This window comes from Hylobates moloch, unplaced genomic scaffold (assembly GCF_009828535.3).
Source record: "Hylobates moloch isolate HMO894 unplaced genomic scaffold, HMol_V3 SCAFFOLD_9, whole genome shotgun sequence".
Taxonomy (NCBI): Eukaryota; Metazoa; Chordata; class Mammalia; order Primates; family Hylobatidae; genus Hylobates; species Hylobates moloch.
In genome coordinates, this window is record NW_026652284.1 from 99,457,841 (window position 1) to 99,480,365 (window position 22,525).

Genomic DNA, 22,525 nt, shown 5'->3' on the forward strand with positions numbered 1-22,525 from the left:
GCTGCAATAGCCGCACCTGTGAACGTGATCCCGAGCGGCTCCGGCGCCAGGGCGGAGCGGCGCTCACCTGGGCCCACGTGACGGGGCGGGGCTCGAGGACCCCCACGGCCACGCCTCCTGCCGCGCGGCGCGTCCGGACCCCGCGGAGCCGAGGGGCGGCGGCGGCGGCGGCTGCAGGAGCCCGGGAGGCGGAGGCGGGAGGCGGCAGGCGGGAGGCGGCAGGCGGCAGGCGGCGGCGCGCGGAGACGCAGCAGCGGCAGCGGCAGCATGTCGGCCGGCGGAGCGTCAGTCCCGCCGCCCCCGAACCCCGCCGTGTCCTTCCCGGCGCCCCGGGTTACCCTGCCCGCCGGCCCCGACATCCTGCGGACCTACTCGGGCGCCTTCGTCTGCCTAGAGATTGTAAGTGGGGCCGCCGGAGCGAGGGTCGTGCGGGGAGCGAGGACAGGCGGCGGCATCCTTGTCCCCCGGGCTGTCTTCCTCTGCGTCCGCTCCGGCCTCCTTCCCTTCGACGTGGCCTTGTCCTGCGCTCCCTCCCGGGGTCCTCTCCGAGCCCCGCGCCGCCGCCCGGGCCCTCCCTCCTAGCACCTGTTACGCGGGCACCTGCTCCCCCTCGGGCGACGGAAATTGCCTGGGGAGGACGAGTAGGCGGCCCGGCAGGGCCGAACATTGGGGACGTGGAGGAAAGAAAGGTGTTGGGGCTCAGAGGCTCCTTTAGAAACCCAGGGCATGGCCAGGGGCCGCGCTTGGCCGGAGCGAGCTCCTGGCTCTCGGCCTCGCCTGTTGCTAACCTGCCATTTTGTTGGGTGGTGCAAAGGTGTAGTCGATGACTGGGTGACCTGGAGGCTGCCACGCTGTGGAAGGTGGGGGCGGGAGGCAACAGGAAGAGGAAGAGGGCTGAGGACTTGAGCATGCTTTTTCCCCACTCACCCTTGCCATCATTAGTGGCCTTTGGATTGGAAACAGGAGCTGGGCAGGAGGCAGGGCAAGGAGAAAGGTGAGTTATGTGCCATGCCCTGGGCAGTTTCTAATCCAGTGGGCGTGAGAATGGTGGGGGAAAGGTGGAAACGTGGCTGCCTTTGCACCTTCTCACTTCCTGGCCTCCTTACGCCAACTCCAAACCTTTTTAGCACTCTTTGTTGGGCCCAAGTAAAGGTGGGGTCACCTGCCTGTCGTGCAACCTTTTTAGGTAGCACTTGAACTTTTTAAATGGAATTTTATGGAGTTGGAAACTTTCGAAGCTCCTTGTGGACAAGTAGAAAATGTGCAAATATAAATTGGGCAACCTGAGGTTGCATCATGCCTGAGAATGGCAAATAAAAAGTGAAATGTTAGCGAGTTAGTGCCTTTCCAGCAGGCTGGTATTGTTTGCTCGGTTTAGGATTTTCATCTGTCCCCTCACCCTTGCGTTTGAGCTTGCATAACCTTTATTTGGGTCGCTTTGGTTTCACTTTTGTGCTTGTGGAGCTGGAACACCTTGTGAGCACTGTTCTATTATGCTAAGGTACCCACACCACCCTAAGTTCAGTTTAGTCCAGATTTGAATCTGAAAGAGGTCGAGACGTGAGTGAGTTGCAGGCTATGACATCAGTAATGGGATTCTGACTGCGAGGCTGGTTTGAGTTTGAGCCTGGTTCAGAAGCATCTGAGTGCTTGGGATGAGGTGCAGGCATCCATGTGGGAAGAGCGGAGAGCGGATGGCATTGGGCTGGCTGCCTTGCTGTGGGAGGGAGATACGTTTAAAACTGGAAGATCTGCAAAGAACGATTTCTTAGGTTCTCGTCTACTTTATTCCGTGTTCTGCAAGCTCCAGTTTTTTGCCTACCTCTTTGAGAAGTTTTTGCCGTATCCACATTCCACCTGTACTAGAATTTACAGACAGTTCATTGAAATACTTTCTAAACTTCAGTACTTTTGCCTCTTCTTAAGCAATAATATACATGAAATTTCAAATTTGATATTCTGGTTATATTTTTCTAATGTTTATTCAATATATGTATGTATGTAAAGATACATGTATGTGTATATGTAAATATATATACATGTGTATATGCAAAGAAGGCTTATCCATATGCCCTCTAATCAAATACCATCTCAAGAACCTGTAGTCATGTCAGACTTTTAGGAAACAAGGCCTAATTCTGAGGGAAAAGAGTAGAAAGTGACTTAGTCAATTTCCCCCTCCCCCTCCCCATTATATCTTTTTTTAATCTAGCCCAGTGGTTAGTTCTCAATTCTTGCTGTACTTAATAACTTGAACAGCTTTTTAAAATACTGTTGCCAGCCCAGACTAATTAAATCAGAGTCTCTGGGGGAGTGCCAGAGTTCACTAGTTATTTTTTAAAGCTTCCCTGGTGATTCTAATATTCAGATTCTGATATACAGGCAGGGATGCACTGCAGAGAAGACAGCTCTGCTCTCACAGATGTGAATTCTCTCAATCTGCTGAAACTACCACCACTCCCCAACCTAGGAGGGATCCCAGACTCACAGAAGTGTCCAATCTAATCCTCTTATCTCGTTTCCTCTGGCTTCTTACATCCTGAAACATGTCTCACACTCTTGGCTAGGTAGAACAGCATCACTTCCAAAAGCTTATTAGTTTGCTTCTCTCTTTTTATGGCCAACTCAGTAAGTTTACATTTTAGGCCCCCTTTATCTCCTTTACTTGAATATCACTCTCCCCCACCCCATTGAAAAATGACCAAAATGTTCCAATGAAATTGGTGACCTTAGAGAAACAAAACAAGAGACCACACTAGAGTCAAACTATAGCTTCTCGGCTCTCATCCTTTAGGACTGTTTAGAGATATTGGTTTACATGATTTAAGAGAGCAGAGATCAAAGCTGCCTTGTTACCCCTACATTTAGAATACTCATCTTAAATGGATGTACAGATAGAAGGTAAGTGAACACTTTTGAAGCAACTTAGCTCCTAGATGTCTCAATTTCCATCTAATTTTCTGATTCTTTTAAAATTGGCCATCTCCCATGGCTCCTCCTCAGAAATTCCTCAACCTGTAAAGTAAATGTGAGAATTTCCCAGGCACTGTCCTAAATGCTAAGTGATCTCCATTCTGGGGACCCATTATTTTAACCTCTGCCAGTGTTTCTGAATATCCTCAAACTCCATTTTAATTTTGACGTTCTGTTCAGATTCGTTTGTCTTTAAGAGTTCTTCATTGCTATCCCATTGCCTTCTGAAACTTAACATGTGAAAATTGTACCTGACAAAGGAGGACTGGGCTGTCAACAGTTGACTACGCTATTGACACCATGCTCTTGGAGTTCGGTTCTCACACTAACCATTTAACTTGGCTCAAAGTATTCATTCCCAATTCCCCTTAAGGTATTCTATTCACAGCCTGTCAGATATAAGCCATTTGTTGGGGAGATATTACAAAATATATAAATAGTGCCAGCCTATGAGCACCAGGAAAAGCATTATAGCACTGGCTTCTTAAGTGGAGAATATTACAAGCTCACAAGCATAGTGATTTTTTTTTTTTTTTTTTGAGATAGGGAGATAGGTGTGTTCCACACCTGGATACCTAATTGTCAGCTCTTTGATTTTGGCCTTAGCAATACTTACCAATGTATGCTTGCCACAGAGTTTAATACTAAGTTAATATTGCAAAGCTAAGCCTTTTAGCTTAGAATGGAAGACATCACCTTCAAAATTCTCATTTTCAAAATCTTACAGTTTTTTGAGTGAATATTTTATAAAAGTCACTCATCGGGTATTTACTGAATACCTACTATGTGCAAGGCACTCCTCTGGGAACAAAGATGTTTAAACCCTTCCTCACCAGAAAGACCTACAACCTAGTTGAGAGTATATTCACAAAAGTAACTACCATTCAGGGAAGAAAGAATTAAGTGTGAGAAGTGAACTGCAGCTAAAACATTTTCCAGGCGGGTCTATCTACTTTAAAAAATAACATTGGATCATCTGCACTATTGGGCTGAACAAGATATTTAGGGTCCCTGCTCTCAATGAGCTTATCTTGTAAAATGCGCAAGAAAAATTGAATTTTTAATAGTGTTAATCACAAAAAAGAATACAGATAATCATTTAATTCATTGTGTTTTATTTTGCAGTTTTAGTGTTTAAGAAACTAGTTACATTCCCCAAGTTATTCATTCACATTTATCTTTGTGGGAGATACTCTAGGATTCTTACTCACATGCTTCTAACTGCAGTGTTTTGGGTGCCATAGTAATTTTCGTTTACTCAGCTTATAATTAAGAACATAGGATGCATCAAGCCTTCTTTTATGTCCTGAAAATAGAGTAACTAACATAGCTCCTGCCCTTAAAAGAAATTACTGTTTGGTGGAATATAAAGTCAAGAAAGAATTACTGTGCTGTGTATGAAGTGCTAATATAGGTTTATAAAAAGTATTGTGGAAAAGCAGGATAGAGTACATCTGACTTCTGGAGAGGCCAGAACAGGCAGCTTTAATGAGGTGGGGACATTTGAGGTTAGCCTTCAATAATGAGCCATGGTTCATTAGAAAATGGGAAAGAGAATTCCAGGTAGAAACAAGGACATGTACAAACACAGAGACAAGAAAGACAATGGCAAGAATGTTCTGTCAGTTGTGAGATTTTGGTGAGCAGTGGCAGAAGAAGGAAAAACAGCAGGTAGGACTCAGGTTCTGGTTTGCTGAGAAATGCTAGGCCAAGGCATTGGATTTATTGTCCGATGGAAAGCTGTGAAGGACAGATAAACTTGATCCAGCTTGTGTCTTAGAAACCTTTGAGTGATGAAGTTTTGTTGTAAAACAGAGAGACTGAAGGCAGGAAGAGCAGTTAGGGGGCTTATTGCAATAGTTTAGATAAGGGATGAAAAGAACCTGAAATAGAACCAATGAAAGAAGGATGGAGAAGAAGAGAGAGAGGTTTGAGGTTTGGGAAGTCAACTAAGTATGTAAAGTTTGACTTGCCCCAAAATGATACCTAGACTAAACTTCAAGATGTAACTCAGAGGAATTATGCCAGAAAAACAAATGTTAATGAAAGGATGATTGTGAGGGAGGGGCTTTAGGGGAGACAGGTTCAGTCATGCAGATAAATCTATGAAAGGGACTTCAGGTTATTTTCAACTGAAAGCTTTGTCTTTGGACTAGGAACATTTATATGTTCTGATGTATAGAGTTTATTGCCTGGAAAATAAATTTTGACTGTGAAGGGACATTGTTTATTTGCAGTGTGCAAGAGGGAGCTGTCCATGGACATAGTTGTCTCCTAAATGGGTTTTAAAACTGTATTTTTTTTCCTTTGCCTCTGGATTAAAAATCTTCATCCACATTAAAATAACCTTTAGGCCGGGCGCGGTGGCTCATGCCTGTAATCCCAGCACTTTGGGAGGCCGAAGCAGGTGGATCACCTGAGGTCAGGAGTTGGAGACCAGCCTGACCAACATGATGAAACCCCCATCTCTACTAAAAATACAAAATTAGCCGGATGTGGTGGCACATGACTGTAATCCCAGCTACTTGGGAGGCCATGGCAGGAGAACTGCTTGAACCTGGGAGGCAGAGGTTGCAGTGAGCCAAGATTGCACCATCGCCCTCCAGCCTGGGAAATAAGAGCGAAACTACATCCCAAAAATAATAAATGAATAAATAAATAACCTTTAAAGTTTCATAAGGGAAAATAAACCAATGCCCCTGCCAGAGATTATTATCAACAATTATTTGCTCCAACTGGCAGTCCTTTTAAAAAAAATACAAAGAACTGAAATATGGAAAACTTTAAACCAAGTAGCTGAAAAGATTCACCTTGAGCTCCAAAGGAAAAAGTCATGGAGAAGAGATTTGTTTCATAGAGCCTGATAGAAATGTTGTACGTAGTGGTAGGAGCTGTGGACATGGTGTATTTGCAATGATATGGCGGAATAGAAATGACCCTGTAATGACAAAGGACAGGAACCAGGTTGGCATACCCAGTATCATGCACATGCAGTACTTAACAAATGCTACATGTTTGCTGTATAGTACAAACTGAGCAGTATGTGAAAATAGTCTGGAGACATTGGCTGGAGTGGAGAAGTGCAGCTTGGGAGTAGATGCCCTCTTAAATTTTGCCCAACATGTAAACTGCCATAATTCTTCTCCAGGCCTCTGCACTTTGACTTGAATTTCCTAAGCGTTCTATTTTATATGAGAAGACCACGTCCTTTTATAGACAACATGTATGACAATCTCAACTTTTTTATAATAGCTATGAGAAGGAGGAAGGTAAAAAGAAAGTAAAGAGGCAGTGATTTATATGGGTCTGGCCAATATCAGGGCATTGGCACACAGGAACAATTTTAACCTAAAAGTGATAACTAGTTACCTGCAAACATGAAAAGATAATTTTCAAAATCAAGAGGAATTATTATAAAGAGGAATAAAAAGAACCAGAACATATTTCTCCTCTGTAATATGAGCTATCCATTTTAGGGTCAGTGTCGGCTATTTAAGCAGCTGAATTGGAGTTTTAGGTCACATGGGGAGGAAGAAAGTATAACTCTCTATAGCACTCTCAGACGTATTTTTAAAGCCTTCAAATGTAAAGTTAAAAAGTAGAACTTCTTTTGCAATGAGTATTAACGTATTTTGGTCATAAACCTCTTATGTGTTTGTCATTTCTCATTACATCCCAGAATTTGTTCTGTTTTCCTAATTAAATAAATAAACACCTTGCTGCCTTGCATCTCTAATGCAGGCCTATGCCAGGGCCAGTCCAGAAGCAGTTTGGACGGAAGTCAGCATGGTTAGAGGACAGATGGGGACTGATGAGGGGAGCAGGAGGCACTGGGAGAAGGCACAAGATTTACCCTGGTCAAAAGTTCCAGTGGCAGTTACAATAGAAATAGGTCATGTGGGCAAATTTGGGGCCGAAAAAAGATTTAAAATTGGGTGTCATGAATTCAACTGGCAAGAGGTACAAAGTTTCCCATAACTTTCCATATCAGCCTCCTGAGATCTGGTACTAGGTGGCGGGTGTCACCAATAATAACCTGAGAATTGTGAAGTACATATTCTCGCTTCACTCATTTTCATGCCTATTTTTGGACATCCACCATGAACCAGGGAGTGAGCTGGGATCCAGACAGGAGTGTGTTCCTAGCATCCCAAGCTGCACTCCTAGAGCATTCTCTTCTGGAACCATTCATTACACACGCTGGTTGGTTTCTGTTCATTTCAAGGCGGGTGGGTTGAGGACCTTCTGTAGAAAGCACCATCCTGGGTAATGAGCATACAGAGATGTTGAAGGCAGTGTCACCAACTCTGACGTCACAGTCTAGTGGGTGAAATGGGCATGTGGATCCATGATTTTGATCCAGTTGTAATTGCTCTGGAGAATACACGCGTCGGTAACCGTGGAAGCACTGAGGGATGGCACCTGGCCAGGGAAGTCTTTCTGGAAAACATGGTAGCTGAAGTTTAGTTATCCAGCAGAATTTTTACTGGCAGCATGCTGGGCAGAAACATGGTCAAGTGTGATCATTTCTGTATGCTCAGGGGATGAGGGGTAGAGGCTGGAGTGCAAAGAGAGAGGGTGGTAGGAAAAGAAGCATTACAGGGAAGATGATGAGCTTGGGGAGGGGGGCAGCAGTATGCCTCATAGTGGTACCAGTGATCTACAGTCGCATTGTGAATGAATCCACACTTGTGTGGGCTGCTTTGTAAATACATCTACCAGTTATTATATTGTATCTGTTGGCTGAAGTATGTTTCTAGTTTAAAGAAATCTTTCAAAATGTGAATTGTATGTAAAATGTAGCTAATTGTAGATAATCTTTTTTTCTAGCTGATAAATTTCTGAACATACTGAACACTTCTATAACCATGATGTTTCCTGTGCAGCACCCCATAAGTAAACATCCATTGAAATGGAAGGGGTTACAAGTAGATAAAGTGTTCTGAACTTCTGGGTGGCGGGGCCACATGCCCCTTTGTGATTCTGATGAAAGGTGTCAACTGTGTCCTCAGAAAAATGCATATGTCCTTGTCCACCCAATTTTATATGATTTTAGGAAATCATATGGAATATGGGTAGAAACCCTGCTTTAGAATAAACACTAAACCATGAGAGGGGCAGAATAGCAGAATGTTAAAAATCATAAGTTCCGGAAGCCAATTGCCAAGTTCAAATTTCAGGTCCAACACTTATTAACTATATAACTAGGGACAAGTTATTAATGGATTTGTACCTCAATTAACTTATCGATAAAGTAGGAATAATAATATTGTCTTTCAAGGTTTGTGAGGATTAAATTGGCACTAATAAAACCCTCATAACAGTGCTTATAACATAAGAGCTCAGTAAATGTTAAGTAATATTTCTGCTATCACCATTAGCTTCAACCTCTTACTCTAACTCTACAAGCCAGACTGGAAGACAAATATTTTTTTGCTTTTCCTCTATGTTCGCTGGGTGTTCATTCTCACTGCAGTAGAATAATGAAATATCCAGTATAGAGATAATAGAATTAGAAGGAGGGAGCTTAATACAGAAAGTTCTAAATAATGTTTTCCCTTATGGGTAGTTTAGCCAGTCTTTATCCTTTCAAATTCACTTACCTTTTCCTATTCTCATTCCAAAGATTAATTGAAAATAGGTCACAGTAGAAATTAGCCTGTTTACTTTGTGGGTGTACTAAGATGGAGGTGTCAAATTGGTTTGAAAAAATTTTTAGCTGTCAGAGGGTATGTTTAAAAGCAGGTAATTAGGAAATAAGTGACATTTGAAAAGAAAAAGGGCATTTGCAAAAGGAATCCTTTGGGAACATAAGACTGTCCAAATAGGGGATGAGTTAAGAAGTCTGTAATTCATGCACCCAGAATTGCAAGAGTTGCTACTTGCTCAAGACCATGTTTTCCCGTGGGACTATGTATTTTTCCCATTCCACAGTTTCTAGTGAAAACATGTTTTAACATCAAACCCTGAGGGTTCAGTTTAGTGTGATTTGCGGATAAATACTTCTGTGGTTTTCTTATGGGAGGGATTCAGCCAAGTCATACCTTTCTGGTCTGCAGAGAACAAGCAAACAACAAATGTATGTTAAACCAGAAAGAGGATCAGTTGTTTTAGGAATGTGTAGCCATTTAATAACTGCAACTCAGAATATATTTGAGTACTTGTGGTATGCACCCAGTACACCTAAAGTGGGGTTAAGAAGATAAAAGGTAACTGAGTTGCCGGGAAAGTCTGATACCTACTCCTAGGAGGTTTTTACCTTTGTATTGCCTGGAAGCAAAGGTTGTCTTTTTGTTAGAGCTTGAGGTTTGAAGTCATAAGCACTGACTTAGTTTCCTAAAGACATTTCAAATTGAGGTGCATTGGGCTATTTTATACATAATTATTGGATTTTTTTAGAACACTAGAAAGCAGTGGAAGGCAGTGGTAGAGAAGGGGTCAGAATGTGGATTCAGATCCAAGATGATGAGAACAACATGGGTGAAACATATAATAGTTCCGAATACCTTTCTTCACAGTGTGTACTCTGCAGTTGCTATGGTATTTATCATCTGTTCTCTGTCAGATTTAACCATTTTTGTGTTCTGCTTTCTACTTCTAAAAATATGGCCACCTCCAGAGTCATCTCTACTAAACAGGAATGCTGATAATTACACCGTTTTGCAAACACTAAGTTCACTAATGCCCGGAATTAGATGAAATGAATATACTGAGCATTGGTCATCTCAATTTTTTAAGTTCAGTTTTTTAAGTTGGAGCCAAGTTGGGAAGCTCAAGAAGAAAAGTAGCTTTCGTCAAAAGGAAATCACAAAGTAAGGAATAATAACTGTGTCAAGGCCAGAGTGATCCATACACCAGTATGACAGTCTCAAAATGAGGATGGTGGCCCTCCAAAGTGGGCTCAATTATGTTCTCTGGCCCATCCTCTCTCTTCCAAAGCAAGCCTAGATTTCACAGAATCTCAGCTCTAGGGATGTATCACATGTATTTACATGAGTGGGGGCGGGGGTGGGGGTGGGCATTCATACACTCCTTCCCTCTCTCCTTTCCATGCAGCACATACCCCACAAGTGAGGAGGTGAATCTGACTCCTGTTCATACAGCGTTTAGTTTCCCTTCTAAGCCTTTGAGGTGTTTGAAGGGCTGTAATTTTGAGTACGATAAGAACGGTTAATCTATACTGTTTTTACAGTATAGCCTCTGCTGTCAAAGCCTTGGTCTGTCTTGAAAGCTTACTCTGAAGCCTGCCTCCCCTGCCTACCTTTCCAGATTCTTCCCATTATATTTCTTCTCTTTTCTCCCAGCCTCTCAGAACACACTGTGTTGAGCTCTTTTTATAGCACCCACCACAATCTGCTCCTGAATCAGTTTAATGGTGTCTATTTCTTCCTTATTTCAAGCTCCTGGAGACGGAACCTTGCCTTTTTTGTTTTTTCTTGAGTGTTCTTCTATAGTACCTAGCAGTAGGTTCAGGGCTGGCCTGTTTGAGGTCCAGTCTGGGTTTAGTAAATGCTGTGTTTAATTCCAAAGGATCATATAGCCTCCTCTTTAGAGGTGTGAATGTATCATAATCCCTAACTCATATTATTATGTTTGTCTATTTGGCTCTGCCTGTCCCTAACAAACAGTGGCCAAATGCTTTTTATTATCCTTTATATTTGCACATAGGTTCTCAGGAAATAACTCAGAAGAGATACTTAATAATAATGTATATTTCTTTTTTTTTTTCTTTTTTTGAGACGGAGTCTCGCTCTGTCGCCCAGGCTGGAGTGCAGTGGCGCAATCTCGGCTCACTGCAAGCTCTGCCTCCCAGGTTCACGCCATTCTCCTGCCTCAGCCTTTCCGAGTAGCTGGGACTACAGGCGCCTGCCACCACGCCCGGCTAATTTTTTTGTATTTTTTAGTAGAGACAGGGTTTCACCGTGGTCTCGATCTCCTTACCTCGTGATCCGCCCGCCTTGGCCTCCCAAGTGCTGGGATTACAAGCGTGAGCCACTGCGCCCGGCTTAATAATGTATATTTCTTAAACTGTATTTAAAGTTATGTAGGTTATTCTTCGTGGGAGAGTAAGAAAAGACTACCAGAAAGAAGAAAGTAGAAAAAAAGGAAAGATTGATCCACTGAAGACATTCTTATCACCTTCAGATATTTATTTAATAGTATGTAAAGGTAAATAATATTTTATTAGGAACAAGTTTTTTATAGGCACTGATAAGGTGGTAGTTAAATGTTTAAGATGCATTGATATTCATTAGATTTATTTCATAACACTTTGGATCAATTGTTAATTTTTGATTTGACATTAGGACTTGGGGTATACACCACAACTATACATTTTTTTAGACTGCTGATTTGATTATCATTGATCAAGTGATCATTTATGCTTTCAAAAATGTTTCTTCAAAGTAGTAACAAATTATATCATCGGGCCTTTTCTTGAAGCTTGAATTAAAACTTGTGTTTTTAACTTCCAGTGACTTGTGGAGTAATTTGGATATCTAGATACTTAAATGCAATGTACAGATGAGTATTGATTTTTAATATTTGGAGCTCAAACTGTTCTCATATGAGCACTAGCTTGTTTACTAAGCAAATAATTGAGAGTGTCCTCTGTCACTCTCCCTGTGTGTGTGTGTGTGTGTGTGTGTGTGAGAGAGAGAGAGAGATTGATTCTCACTTGCTTTGAGGTGTCTTCAGGGCAGGTGTGTAGCCTAAGGTTTTGTGCTGCCAAATCTAGCATAGTACCTGACTGATGGTTAGGAAAGGATTACTGTGTAGATTAATAAATGGCTTGGGATGCAGAGACATTTAAAGCAGTATGCTGCCAAGAAGGCCTGGTAGTGCAGATGGAGAGCCAAAGGGATTTAATTACAGTGTATCTCACTGATGTAACAAAGCCCAGTAGGGAGGTTGCCCAGAGGAGGGAGGCATAACTGAGCAGGGGTGGATCTCAGTAAAAATGTTGTAAATGATGTGCTCAAGATTAGATATGAGTGGGAGAATCTCAAGTACACATAGGGAGGGAATGACATTCACGGCATGCAAGTAACAGGCCACTCTGATGTGAAAGATCTTTGTCTTGGAACTGTGGATTTTTTTTCTCCCCCTAATACAAAATGTGAGGGGCGTAGTGGCAAGAGACAAGGATGAAAAAGACATGTCAGACCACAAGTGGCTTGGAATGCCATGCAAAGAATGCATGGTGGTATGGAGGAGACCAATGGTGATAGATGCATTAAACTTATTATCTTCACACCATTTCTCCTGTGGTGTTCTCTCAAGCCTAGTGGCCCGTGCCAGAAATTTGGGTATTTTCCTTATCTGTCCTTTTTCTGTTGTGTCCCACATTTGATCAGTTACCACCTATTATCATGTCTACTTCTAAATTTCACTCTAATCCATTCCTTTCTCTCTGTCCTCAATGTTCTAATTCTTACACTCTGTTGGTGTAACAGTCTCCTGTGTTACCCAATGTTTGTGAAATCTCTGTGTTGATAGAGCTGAGAAACAGAGATGTGCTCCCCCACCATCCACCCTTTCCTCCCCAGTCCATTCTCACTTTCTAGCCAGAGAGAAATTTCTAAAGGCAAATCTTGACCATGCTAGTTTCTGCTCAAGATGATCTTGGCTTTGTCATCACCCTTAGGTGAAGTTCAGTTCCTCAGCCCGAGCTTTAGCACCTCCTCGCTCAGTCTCCAGTGCACTTCTCTCCATTCCCCACCAGCACATGCCCCTCCTGTCTTGCTGAGCTTTGTTCTTCACCTGTGCGGGGCTCCTCTCAGCTCCCACCCTGGAACCCCCCTTTCCTTCCTCTGCTTTACCCCATAGCCCTGTGCTTTGGGATTGTTGCTTCAAGTATTTTCAAATCTGGATTTATAGCCCTTGCTGTGTAGACCTGCAGTGCCCAGTATTTGCCCAATTGTGACATTTATGAAGCAGCTTTTTAATTGCTTGCTTGTCTGTTTCCTCTAATAGACTGTGAGTTCTGTGGTGACAGAAACCAAGTGTAACCTGTTTACCATTTGATTCCCAGCACCTGGCATAATGCCTGAGCTGTAGTAGATATTTATTGATACTTAGATCCACAGATATGTGAAGTACTTATTCCTATGTCGAACACATAGTAGATACTCAATAAATGATGGTAGTTTTTATTGTTTACCACCATATACAACAGCTGCAACTATTATTCTAGCCATTTTTACTAACTGTGTAAGAAGCAATGAGATCAAAAGCTGGTTTATAGTGATGTGAAGAGCAACTTCAAGGAGAGGAAGTGGAGACCAAGCAAAGATGAATTTGTTAAAATGGTTGACTGAAAAAATACCTTCATTGAAAAGGTGGTAGTCAGAGAATCAGTAAGTCAAAGGAAGGTATTTGTCAATGATGAGGGAATACCGGGCATGTACATGGGTTGAAGAAGAGAGTCCAGCCTGAAGATACAGGTGTGGAGTTGGATCAGTTCTCCAAGCAGGAGGATTGGTCTTGCACCTGAGGAAAGAAGGCATCTTACATAATAAGGGGAAAATCGAAGGGGTGGGGTTGCTGGAATATGTGCAGGGGTCTGGGAGGAAAATGAAGGCAACGCTGAGGGTAATACAAGCATGTTTAATTCTGTTGTATGAAAGGTATCTTTTAAGCAAACCAATTACCCTCTTTTTCTCTTTCAGCTGTTCGGGGGTCTTGTCTGGATTTTGGTTGCCTCCTCCAATGTTCCTCTACCTCTACTACAAGGATGGGTCATGTTTGTGTCCGTGACGGCATTTTTCTTTTCGCTCCTCTTTCTGGGCATGTTCCTCTCTGGCATGGTGACTCAAATTGATGCTAACTGGAACTTCCTGGTAAGGACTTTTTATTTTAAGTCTGTTGCGGGAAGATGGGAGAAACCTGTATCCTATTCTGTTCTGAAATGCCAGAGTCCCAGTTCTGCCTGTTGCCTCTAATGGGAGAGAAGCGATCCAACCACAGAGACTGCTGTGGTGCTGTGGTGTTGTGTGGCTGCCTTGATGGACAACAGGGCCCCAGTTTGTGAAATCTCTGTGTTGATAGAGCTGAGAAATAATTCTGCTACTCCTACAACTTAGATGACTCTTACTCAAAAACTGTTTCATTTCATACGGCAAATGAATTGCATTACAATTATCAAACAATTGAACAAATGCCTTTGGGAACTAAAGATTGTCACATCTTGAAATTTTCCATTAATTTCTGCCTCAGATATTTAAATATGTATTTTTTTTTAGAAAACAAATACTTAGAAAAGGGCATGTTTCATATTGATAATAAATGTCTGTCCCAAATTAAAAATTGGTGGGTTTTTTAAAATGAATTTGTGGCCGGGCATGGTAGCTCATGCCTGTAATCCCAGCACTTTGGGAGGCCGAGGCAGGTGAATCATGAGGTCAGGAGTTCGAGACCAGCCTGGCCAACATGGTGACACCCCCGACTCTACTAAAAATATAAAAATTACCCTGGGCATGGTGGGGTGTGCCTGTAGTCCCAGCTGGTTGGGAGGCAGAGGCAGAAGAATTGCTTGAACCCGGGAGGCAGAGGTTGCAGTGAGCCTAGATTGTGCCACTGTACTCCAGCCTGGGTGACAGAGCAAGACTCCCATCTCAAAAAAAAAAAAAAAATTGTGACCAAGTACAGTGGCTGATGCCCAGAGTCCCAGGACTTTGGGAAGCTGAGGCAGGAGGATCACTTGAGACCAGGAGCTCAAGGCCAGCCTGGGAAACGTGGTGTAACCCTGTCTCTACAAAAACTACAAAAAATAGCTGGACATGGTATTGCACTCCTGTAGTCCCAGCTACTCAGGAAGTTGAGGCAGGAGGATCACTTGAGCCCAGGAGATCGAGGCTGCAGTGAGCCATGATCACACCACTGCACTCCAGCCAAGGAGACAGAGCAAGACCTTGTCTCTCAAAAAAAAAAAAAAAAAAAAATTGCAATCAACACAATTTTTAAAATTATGACACCATTAAATTAGATCAACTTTTTGTTTAGTATATAGAGCTTGTCTTTCATGCTTGCAGCCATTTATTCTCTAAGACTGTTTTAGAATGACTCAGTGGATCTCAGTGCTTCAGGGAAGTTCAGGAAGAACCCCCATTAGGTTATGATCACACTTTGGTGTTTAGAAGCTTACATCAGACCTTCAGTCAGGCTTTATATATATTCCTTTCAAGTATAACATATTATTCCACAGCTTTAGTGCAGATGTTAAATATCTGTTCTTGTTTTATTTATAGGGCATAAGAGGAACTGTAATCCTAAATGTTATTAGTGGTGAAGTGTAGGGAATGTGGCTGGCCTTTAAGCCAGCCCTGGGGCAAATGGCATAGCTTAGTATAAAGCTAAGAAGGAAGTGGAGTACCATGGTTACAGTCCTGCATGGCCTTTGAGCATAGATCTGGTTTGCTTAGTAGCTGTGTAGCTTTGGGCACAATTGTTAACCTCTCTCAATTTTAATTTCTTCCTCTGTAAAATGGTAATAATATATGTGGTATTGAGTACAGTCATTCATGTCCTTATTAATTTGTTTTCCCAAGTTTGCATTTCCCACCCATTTGTAGCATTATATCTGATGTTCAGAAAATTAAATGTCAAGCGTTTCTGTTGTTTTAATTGTGCTACTCTATGAAAGTGACAGCTGAAATTGGAAATCTTTGTTTCACAGGTCAGCTGCAGAGGTTACCTGTGGTCTTTTAGCTGGAGTAGTCCACTGTTACTGAGGCAAAATGGTAATAGCAGTGCACAGGGTTGATTGTATGGTAGGCGTGCTTTCTAATATCTAACTCTTGTCTTCAAGGAATTTATTAAATGTTTTCCCTATTTTGAAAGGGTTTCTTTTTTTCTTCTTTTGTGTGTGTATCTTTTATCATTCAGTCATTTTTTATTGCATGGCTTGCTTTTGATAGGTTTGGTAACATACTTTGTACCCTCTCCCAGGAAAACTTTTTAGCCATGTATATAAGGGAATTGTCACAAGTTGGTAACAATTTTTAATTGTCGCATTCTGGAACTGTTAGACGTTAATGGCTCAAAAATAGTTGTTTTCTCTTGTGATGATAGTTTATTACCATTTTATACCATGCTTGAAGGAAGCAAGAATGCATTTTGATAAAGAACTTATTTACTAGATGTATTTATTGTAGGATATTGAGTTTACTATTTCTTCTGGGTTTTATTGACTAAGAAATTAAATTTACATTCATGATAGATAGCTTCAGCAGTTTTTCCTGAGCTTTCTAGCTGTGAAATAAAAATGTAATATCTAATAAGAGATATAAAGTACTAAATACTTGCCTCATTCTATTCCAGGAAAATAAGGAGACTTTGGTTTTGAAATAGCTTTTCTGTATTTTTTTTCTGGAGAGGAAAAAATACCATTTTTGTGGAACTTTAAACAGAAGATTCTAAATTTATAGTCCCCTTTGTAGGGGAAGGGTACTAAGGAAAGATAACATTTTAGAAAAATAGAGCTATTTAAAAATCCTATGCAATTAAACATGTTTCCCTTTATTCCCCCAAAGCATAACTGGCACACATTTGATCATTTGCCTGTTATGGACATCACTTAAAAAAAACTCTTAAAAAAATATATTATTTTAATAGCTTGTAGGGTACATGTGGTTTTTTATTACATGAATGAATTGCATAGTGGTGAAATCTGAGATGTTAGTGTAACAGCCCCCTGAGTAGTATACGTTGTACCCAATATGTAGTTTGTTATCCCTCCTTCCCCTCTTCTCACCCACTCCTGAGTCTCCAATGTCCATTATACCACTCTGTATGCCTTTGCATGCCCATGGCTTGGTTCCCACTTACAACTGAGAACATACAATATTTGGTTTTCAAATAAGTGAGTTACTTCACTTAGAATAACGGCCTTCAGCTCCATCCACTGCTTAATATCTTACATGTCCTCAGCTATATTTTCTGGCCCCATATTCATTTGCTTATTTGACCTTAATGACAATTCTTTATGGGTGATAAGTATTCTTGTTCTCATTTTTACAAATGAGAAAACAGGTTCAAAGTGGTTGTCATCCATTTTTCTTGCTGCTGCTAATGTAAACGAGGATCCCCCTATACACAATGCAGCTTTTTTCTAACTAGTAGATGGAAGTTTGACCCTGAACCAAAGAGCAAAGCATGGGCTTAAGACAAGAATGTGAGATATAGTCACTTGCGGGGGCGTGGGGTGGAAGCTATGCTTGAGGCTGAGGAAAGGCAAACACAGAGTGGGCAGTGCTCTGGGGTATGTGAGCATTGATAAGATTGGTGAAACAGCAAGAGCACATGAAGGCAATTAAGAAAGAGGCTGGGCTCATCTGCTAATAGTGGAGGCCAGGGGCCTAGGGCAGAGATTCACAAATGGTGGTCCTGGCCAGAAGAGCAGCAGCATCTGGAAATGTGTCAGAAATGGACATTCTCAGGTTCCACCCTGACCTGCTAAGTCAGAAACTCTGGGAGTAGGACTCAGTTGTTTCTGTTTAAACAAGCTCTTCAGGTGGTTCTGATGCAGGCTAACATTTGAGAACCACTGGCTTAGCAGAAATGATCTGGGCTGTCAAATGCAATGAGTGAGCCTTGTGGAAGACCTTCTTAACACACATCCAACGCACATCCCACACCTGGCACAAATTGGAATAGTACACTCAGGATGGCCAAATACAAACACAGGTACAGTCCACCAGGGGTTGGGAATATTTACTGAGTAGTTGGCCCTATACTAGGCCCTGGGAATACAATTGTGAAAAAAGACAGATCTATTGCTCTCAAAGATTTTGTTGTAGTAGACAATGTAAGTAAAGAAATTGTTACAAAATTAATGCATTGTTATGTTAATAGCCAAAAAGGAAAATCCTAGCATGCCAAAACAACATACGTGTCATCTCAGCTTCACTGGGAAGCAGACTCTAAGATGGACTGAGAAGTACAAGAGTTTTGGTTTGGGCTTTTTGTGCATTTTGTTGTTGTTGTTTGTTTAAGGGAAAGGGGAGATAACACTTGTAAAAGAAAATAAAGGAGGAAGTAAGATCAGGAAGAAGACCCAGAATGATATACTCCACAAAGTCTTGACCAAATTCATACAAAACGTCAGAGCACAGCCTGTCCTTTGAGAGTTTTGTGTTGGGCACAAGTGGCCAAGCACTAGTACCTCCACTGTGCTGTCATTAGTGGGGTTGGGGGATATCCAGGAAGAATGTGGCCTTGGCTCATGCATTGTAGCAGATCTCAAATCCACTGAAGCTGGAGGCTGTCAGCTACCTGCATGCCTCACAGCTAAACCAAGTTCCTTCTTGATGGAAAATGTGTGCAGTGCACAATTAGATGCTCCATTCTCTCCTCTCATACTGCAGATCCATTTCTCCATACGCATCTGTGAAGTCGCTCCTCTGGGGTTCCAGTGTGCCTTTCTTCCTGAAGAAAGACTTAAAGGAGAGAGGTTAGAGGGATACATGACATCTCCGTTCATTGGAGTTGGTCTCAAGGCCAACTGGTACTCTTCTTCTTCCACTGACCATTTTACATTCCTCTTCTCAGCTTTCCTGTCTGGTGGTCTCAGTGGTTTCCTGGTGGTGAATCCAAATCTCATTCCTGAGAGAGTCAGGGCACCTGGCAACCACATCTGCTTCAGGCCAGCATTGCTACACTTGTTTGTTTTTAGTCACAATTGGCAGAGAGACTTCCAAGAAGACCTCAAGCAGATGACCTGAGGTCTACATATAATTCCTCTCGCCCTCCTGTGGCACATACACTAGGGCAATACATGCTCCTTACTGCCATCCTGACTTCCAGCAGCTCTACCTTCTCTTGATGTTTAGTGGCAACTACCTTTGTCAAGATGGTAACTCCTCTTCCTGCCTTTTTGTCCCTGGACAAAAGAGTCCAAAGTGGCCAGAGAGTAGCCATAGCTTGTAGCTCAATGGGACCATTGCTGTATCCTCTGTCAAGGACAGAGGGGACAAGGACCCCTGACTATGAAAAACCTAGAGTTGTGGGGACATAAAGGATTTCAGCAGGTTATTAGAAGCGATGACAAGTGGAGAAACTCTTGCTTTTACTAAGTTTACATTCTTCCAATGGGGACACAATAACATGTAGGAAACTCTTCTTCAGTTTATCTACTGCATCCTAAAGGATGACCCCCATCCTCACTAGTGCCTCCAAGCCGTGCCTTCAGCCAGCTATTCCTTTATGCTATCAGGCCAGGCCAGCAGCTTCTAGGTGGTGCAGTATGTGTGCAGCCCATGGGTAGGCATCCTTTTCCACTCCTGCTTTGTTGAGAAGTGGTTTCCTTGATCAGAGACTGCGTGAATGCCTGTGAGTGAATGCGGTCTGTAAATCCTTGGATATAGCTGGTGGCTCAAGCTCAGAGAGTCAGAAAAGCAAATTCATAAATCGATGCCCTAGGTAATTCTATTTTAGTGAGAATAACGATTACAGGTGTCTGTTTTTGTGAGAGTGAAATATTTTGCCCTCCAGGAAGGTAGGAGCTCAGTTTTCATTCATTTACTACAGGTGACTGGTTGGTCCCCTTGAGGATAATCCCTTATCAGGAGCTCAGAATTGGTCTCTGTTGCTGGCAGTTCAACATTCAGAGGAAGCAGTGGGTAGATCAGCTTTGGCAATAAGGAGGCCATGCTCTTGGGCCTTTCCATGGCCACTTTCTCTGACCATGGGTACTCTGTTTGTGTGCCCATAATGCCAGGTATGGGGCAATTGATGACAAAGGATTGCTAACATCAACTGGAAGGGTCCTTTTGGCTACATAGCATTCCAAAGCGATGCTTCTGGTAAGCATTACCAAGTGACAGAAAGATCTCCACATACTATGCCTAATCCCGTATCCCTTCCTTGTCCCTGAAGCTTTGATCTGTTTTATCCCATGGCCCTGACAAGTACAGTAGGCTATTTGCTATTGATCATCAGTCTATGTATATTCTCACTGTGGGCCTCTTTTCTTTCCTCTTTTTGAGATGGAGTCTTGCTCTGTCCCCCAAGCTGGAGTGCAGTGGCAGGATCTCTGCTCATTACAACCTCCGCCTCCTGGATTCAAGCAATTCTTCTGCCTCAGCCTTCCAAGTAACTGGGATTACAGGCATGCACCACCATGGCCAGCTAATTTTTGTATTTTTAGTAGAGATGGGCTTTTGCCATGTTGGCTAGGCTGGTCTCGAACTCCTGACCTCAAGTGATCCACCACCTCGGCCTCCCAAAGTGCTGGGATTACAGACACGAGCCACCACACCCAGCCATGGGCCACTTTTCTTTCTGAGTAAAGTGTATGACATGCATCATCACTCAGCTCTACCCATTGGGAAAATAGTCCCTAACCACTGTCTTTCAAAGCCAACTCTGAATGTGGCTATAATGCACATATAATACAGCTGCCGTCCCTTTCCACCTTGCAACCACACAGGAGCCAACTCTTCCAAAAACAAAGCCCAGGGTTTTTTTCTCCTTCAGGTGGGCATAAGGAAACCCCTCTTCCCTGTGGCCATAGATATGAACTGAGGAAGGAGAGCAGTTCCACTCTGGTGGGTAATATGAGAGTCTAAGAGCCTAGGCTACCTGTTCATGCAGTTACCTCTTGTTAACTGGTCTTGCTCAGGTCAATATCATATGTGCCCCTCCTATCACAAGGAGACAGCTGCTAGCCCACCTGACTTTTTGAGTTAGTGGCTTCCATGGGACCCAATTCAAATTAAGCAGTTCTGGATGCCTGGCCACTGGTGTCTCATGATCAAGTGTTTCTTCTCTACCAGGTCTAGTACCAGGAGCTGCTTTTCAAAGACTTGTCACTCTCCAGTGCAGGTTACTAGAGGCTCTAAAACTCTAGGAACCTCCATAGTGATTTTCACACTGGCATTGCCATAAATTCCACACTATGTATTTTCTCCCAAGAGTATATATGACCCTGGCTGGATAGGATGACCCAAGCATATGGAGTGAGAAGCGCAAGAAGTGTATTGGGAAGTAACACCTATAAAAGATGAAAGGGGAAGAAATAGGATTGGACAGGAAAGCCTTGAAACCACAATTTCATTCAGATACTTCGAAAAGGAGGGAGGAAGAAGCAAAATTGGCAGGAATAGAGAGAGAGGGGGAAGGGGCAAGCAGTAATTGCTTGTGGGCAGAATCCTTTCTGGCAGAGACAATACCATGTGTAAAGAGTAGCATCCTTGAGCTATAACATGCTTCCTAGGGACCACAATGAGGTGAATGTGGATGACATTGAAAAAGGTTTGTAATGGTAGAGAAATCAAGGGATCAGATCACATGAAGAGTTGCAGGTCCTGTCACCAAATCTCTTTATTTAAAGATAAACTATTTCTGATGATTCACCTCAGTAAGTTAAATGAGTGCCTAATGATCTCAGACAAATTTTCTCTTAATTTTTTTTACTAAGATCTAGCATCATTTCATTTAGCCATTAAAAATGGTGACATTTCAATTTGGGGTTTGACCTTCATCAACTAATAATTTGTTGAACAACCACATGTATTTGAGCATCTCTCCTATAAACAAGTGGCCAGTATGTAACACTTTTTTTAAATCTTTTGAAGGCATTTGTGAATCAGTTTACAAATGACAGTTATTTAATAGAAAGCACACCTTTGTAGTTCTTACCCATGGTTAAATTTGTCCTAGCAGAGTATTTTAGATGTGAGAACATTTTTTTTTTTTTTGAGACAGAGTCTTGCTATGTTGCCCAGGCTGGAGTGCAGTGGTGCGATCTTGGCTCACTGCAAGCTCCGCCTCCCAGGTTCATACCATTCTGCTGCCTCAGCCTCCCAAGTAGCTGGGACTACAGGCGTCCGCTACCACGCCCAGCTAATTTTTTTGTGTTTTTAGTAAAGACGGGGTTTCACCGTGTTAGCCAGGATGGTCTCTATCTCTTGACCTCATGATCCACCCGCCTCAGCCTCCCAAAGTGCTGGGATTACAGGCATGAGCCACCGCGCCCGGCCAGATGTGAGAACAGTCTCTATAAACAGTATCATTTGCTGTATGGGAATTTACAAAGGCAGTGCAATGCTCTCCTTTGTAATACTGCTATAACAGTAATAGAAATCAATAACAGGTTTGATAGGAAAGAAGGTAGACTTCAAAGGGAACCCTTGCACACTGTTGGTAGGAATGTAAATTAGTACAGTCGTTACAGAGAACAGTGTGGAAGTTCCTCAAAAAGTTAAAAATAGAACTACCATATGATCCAGCAATCCCACGCCTGGGTATATATCCAAAGGAAATGAAATCAGATATCTGCATTCTCATTTTCAATACACCATTATTCAAAACCCAAAGATATGGAATCAACCTAAGGGCCAGTAGATGAATGGATAAAGAAAATGCAGTATATATTCACAATCCTAATTGCCTTTAAAAAGGCAGAAATCCTGTCATTTACAATATAGATGAACATTGTGTTATGTGAAATAAGCCAGGCATGGAAAGACCAATACCACATGATCTCACTTATATGTGAAATCTTAAACAGTTGAATTCACAGAAGTAGAGAATAGAATGGTGATTACCAGGG

General features: G+C 42.3%; 1 protein-coding gene and 1 long non-coding RNA gene across 2 annotated transcripts in view; one reads left to right on the top strand and one right to left on the bottom strand.

The window, feature by feature from the left end:
- Positions 1-22,525, top strand: part of MAL2 (mal, T cell differentiation protein 2) — a 27,530-nt gene continuing 5,005 nt past the window's right edge. The window contains exons 1-2 of the mRNA XM_032760325.2: positions 1-399; positions 13,644-13,814. Of these exons, the coding sequence (XP_032616216.1) occupies positions 268-399; positions 13,644-13,814 (303 nt within the window). The 5' untranslated portion in view covers positions 1-267. The remainder of the gene's footprint in view (positions 400-13,643; positions 13,815-22,525) is intronic.
- The window catches only part of LOC131384282 (uncharacterized), a 21,664-nt gene continuing 12,298 nt past the window's right edge, over positions 13,160-22,525 (bottom strand). The window contains exon 3 of the long non-coding RNA XR_009214963.1: positions 13,160-13,464. This is a non-coding gene — a long non-coding RNA (uncharacterized LOC131384282). The remainder of the gene's footprint in view (positions 13,465-22,525) is intronic.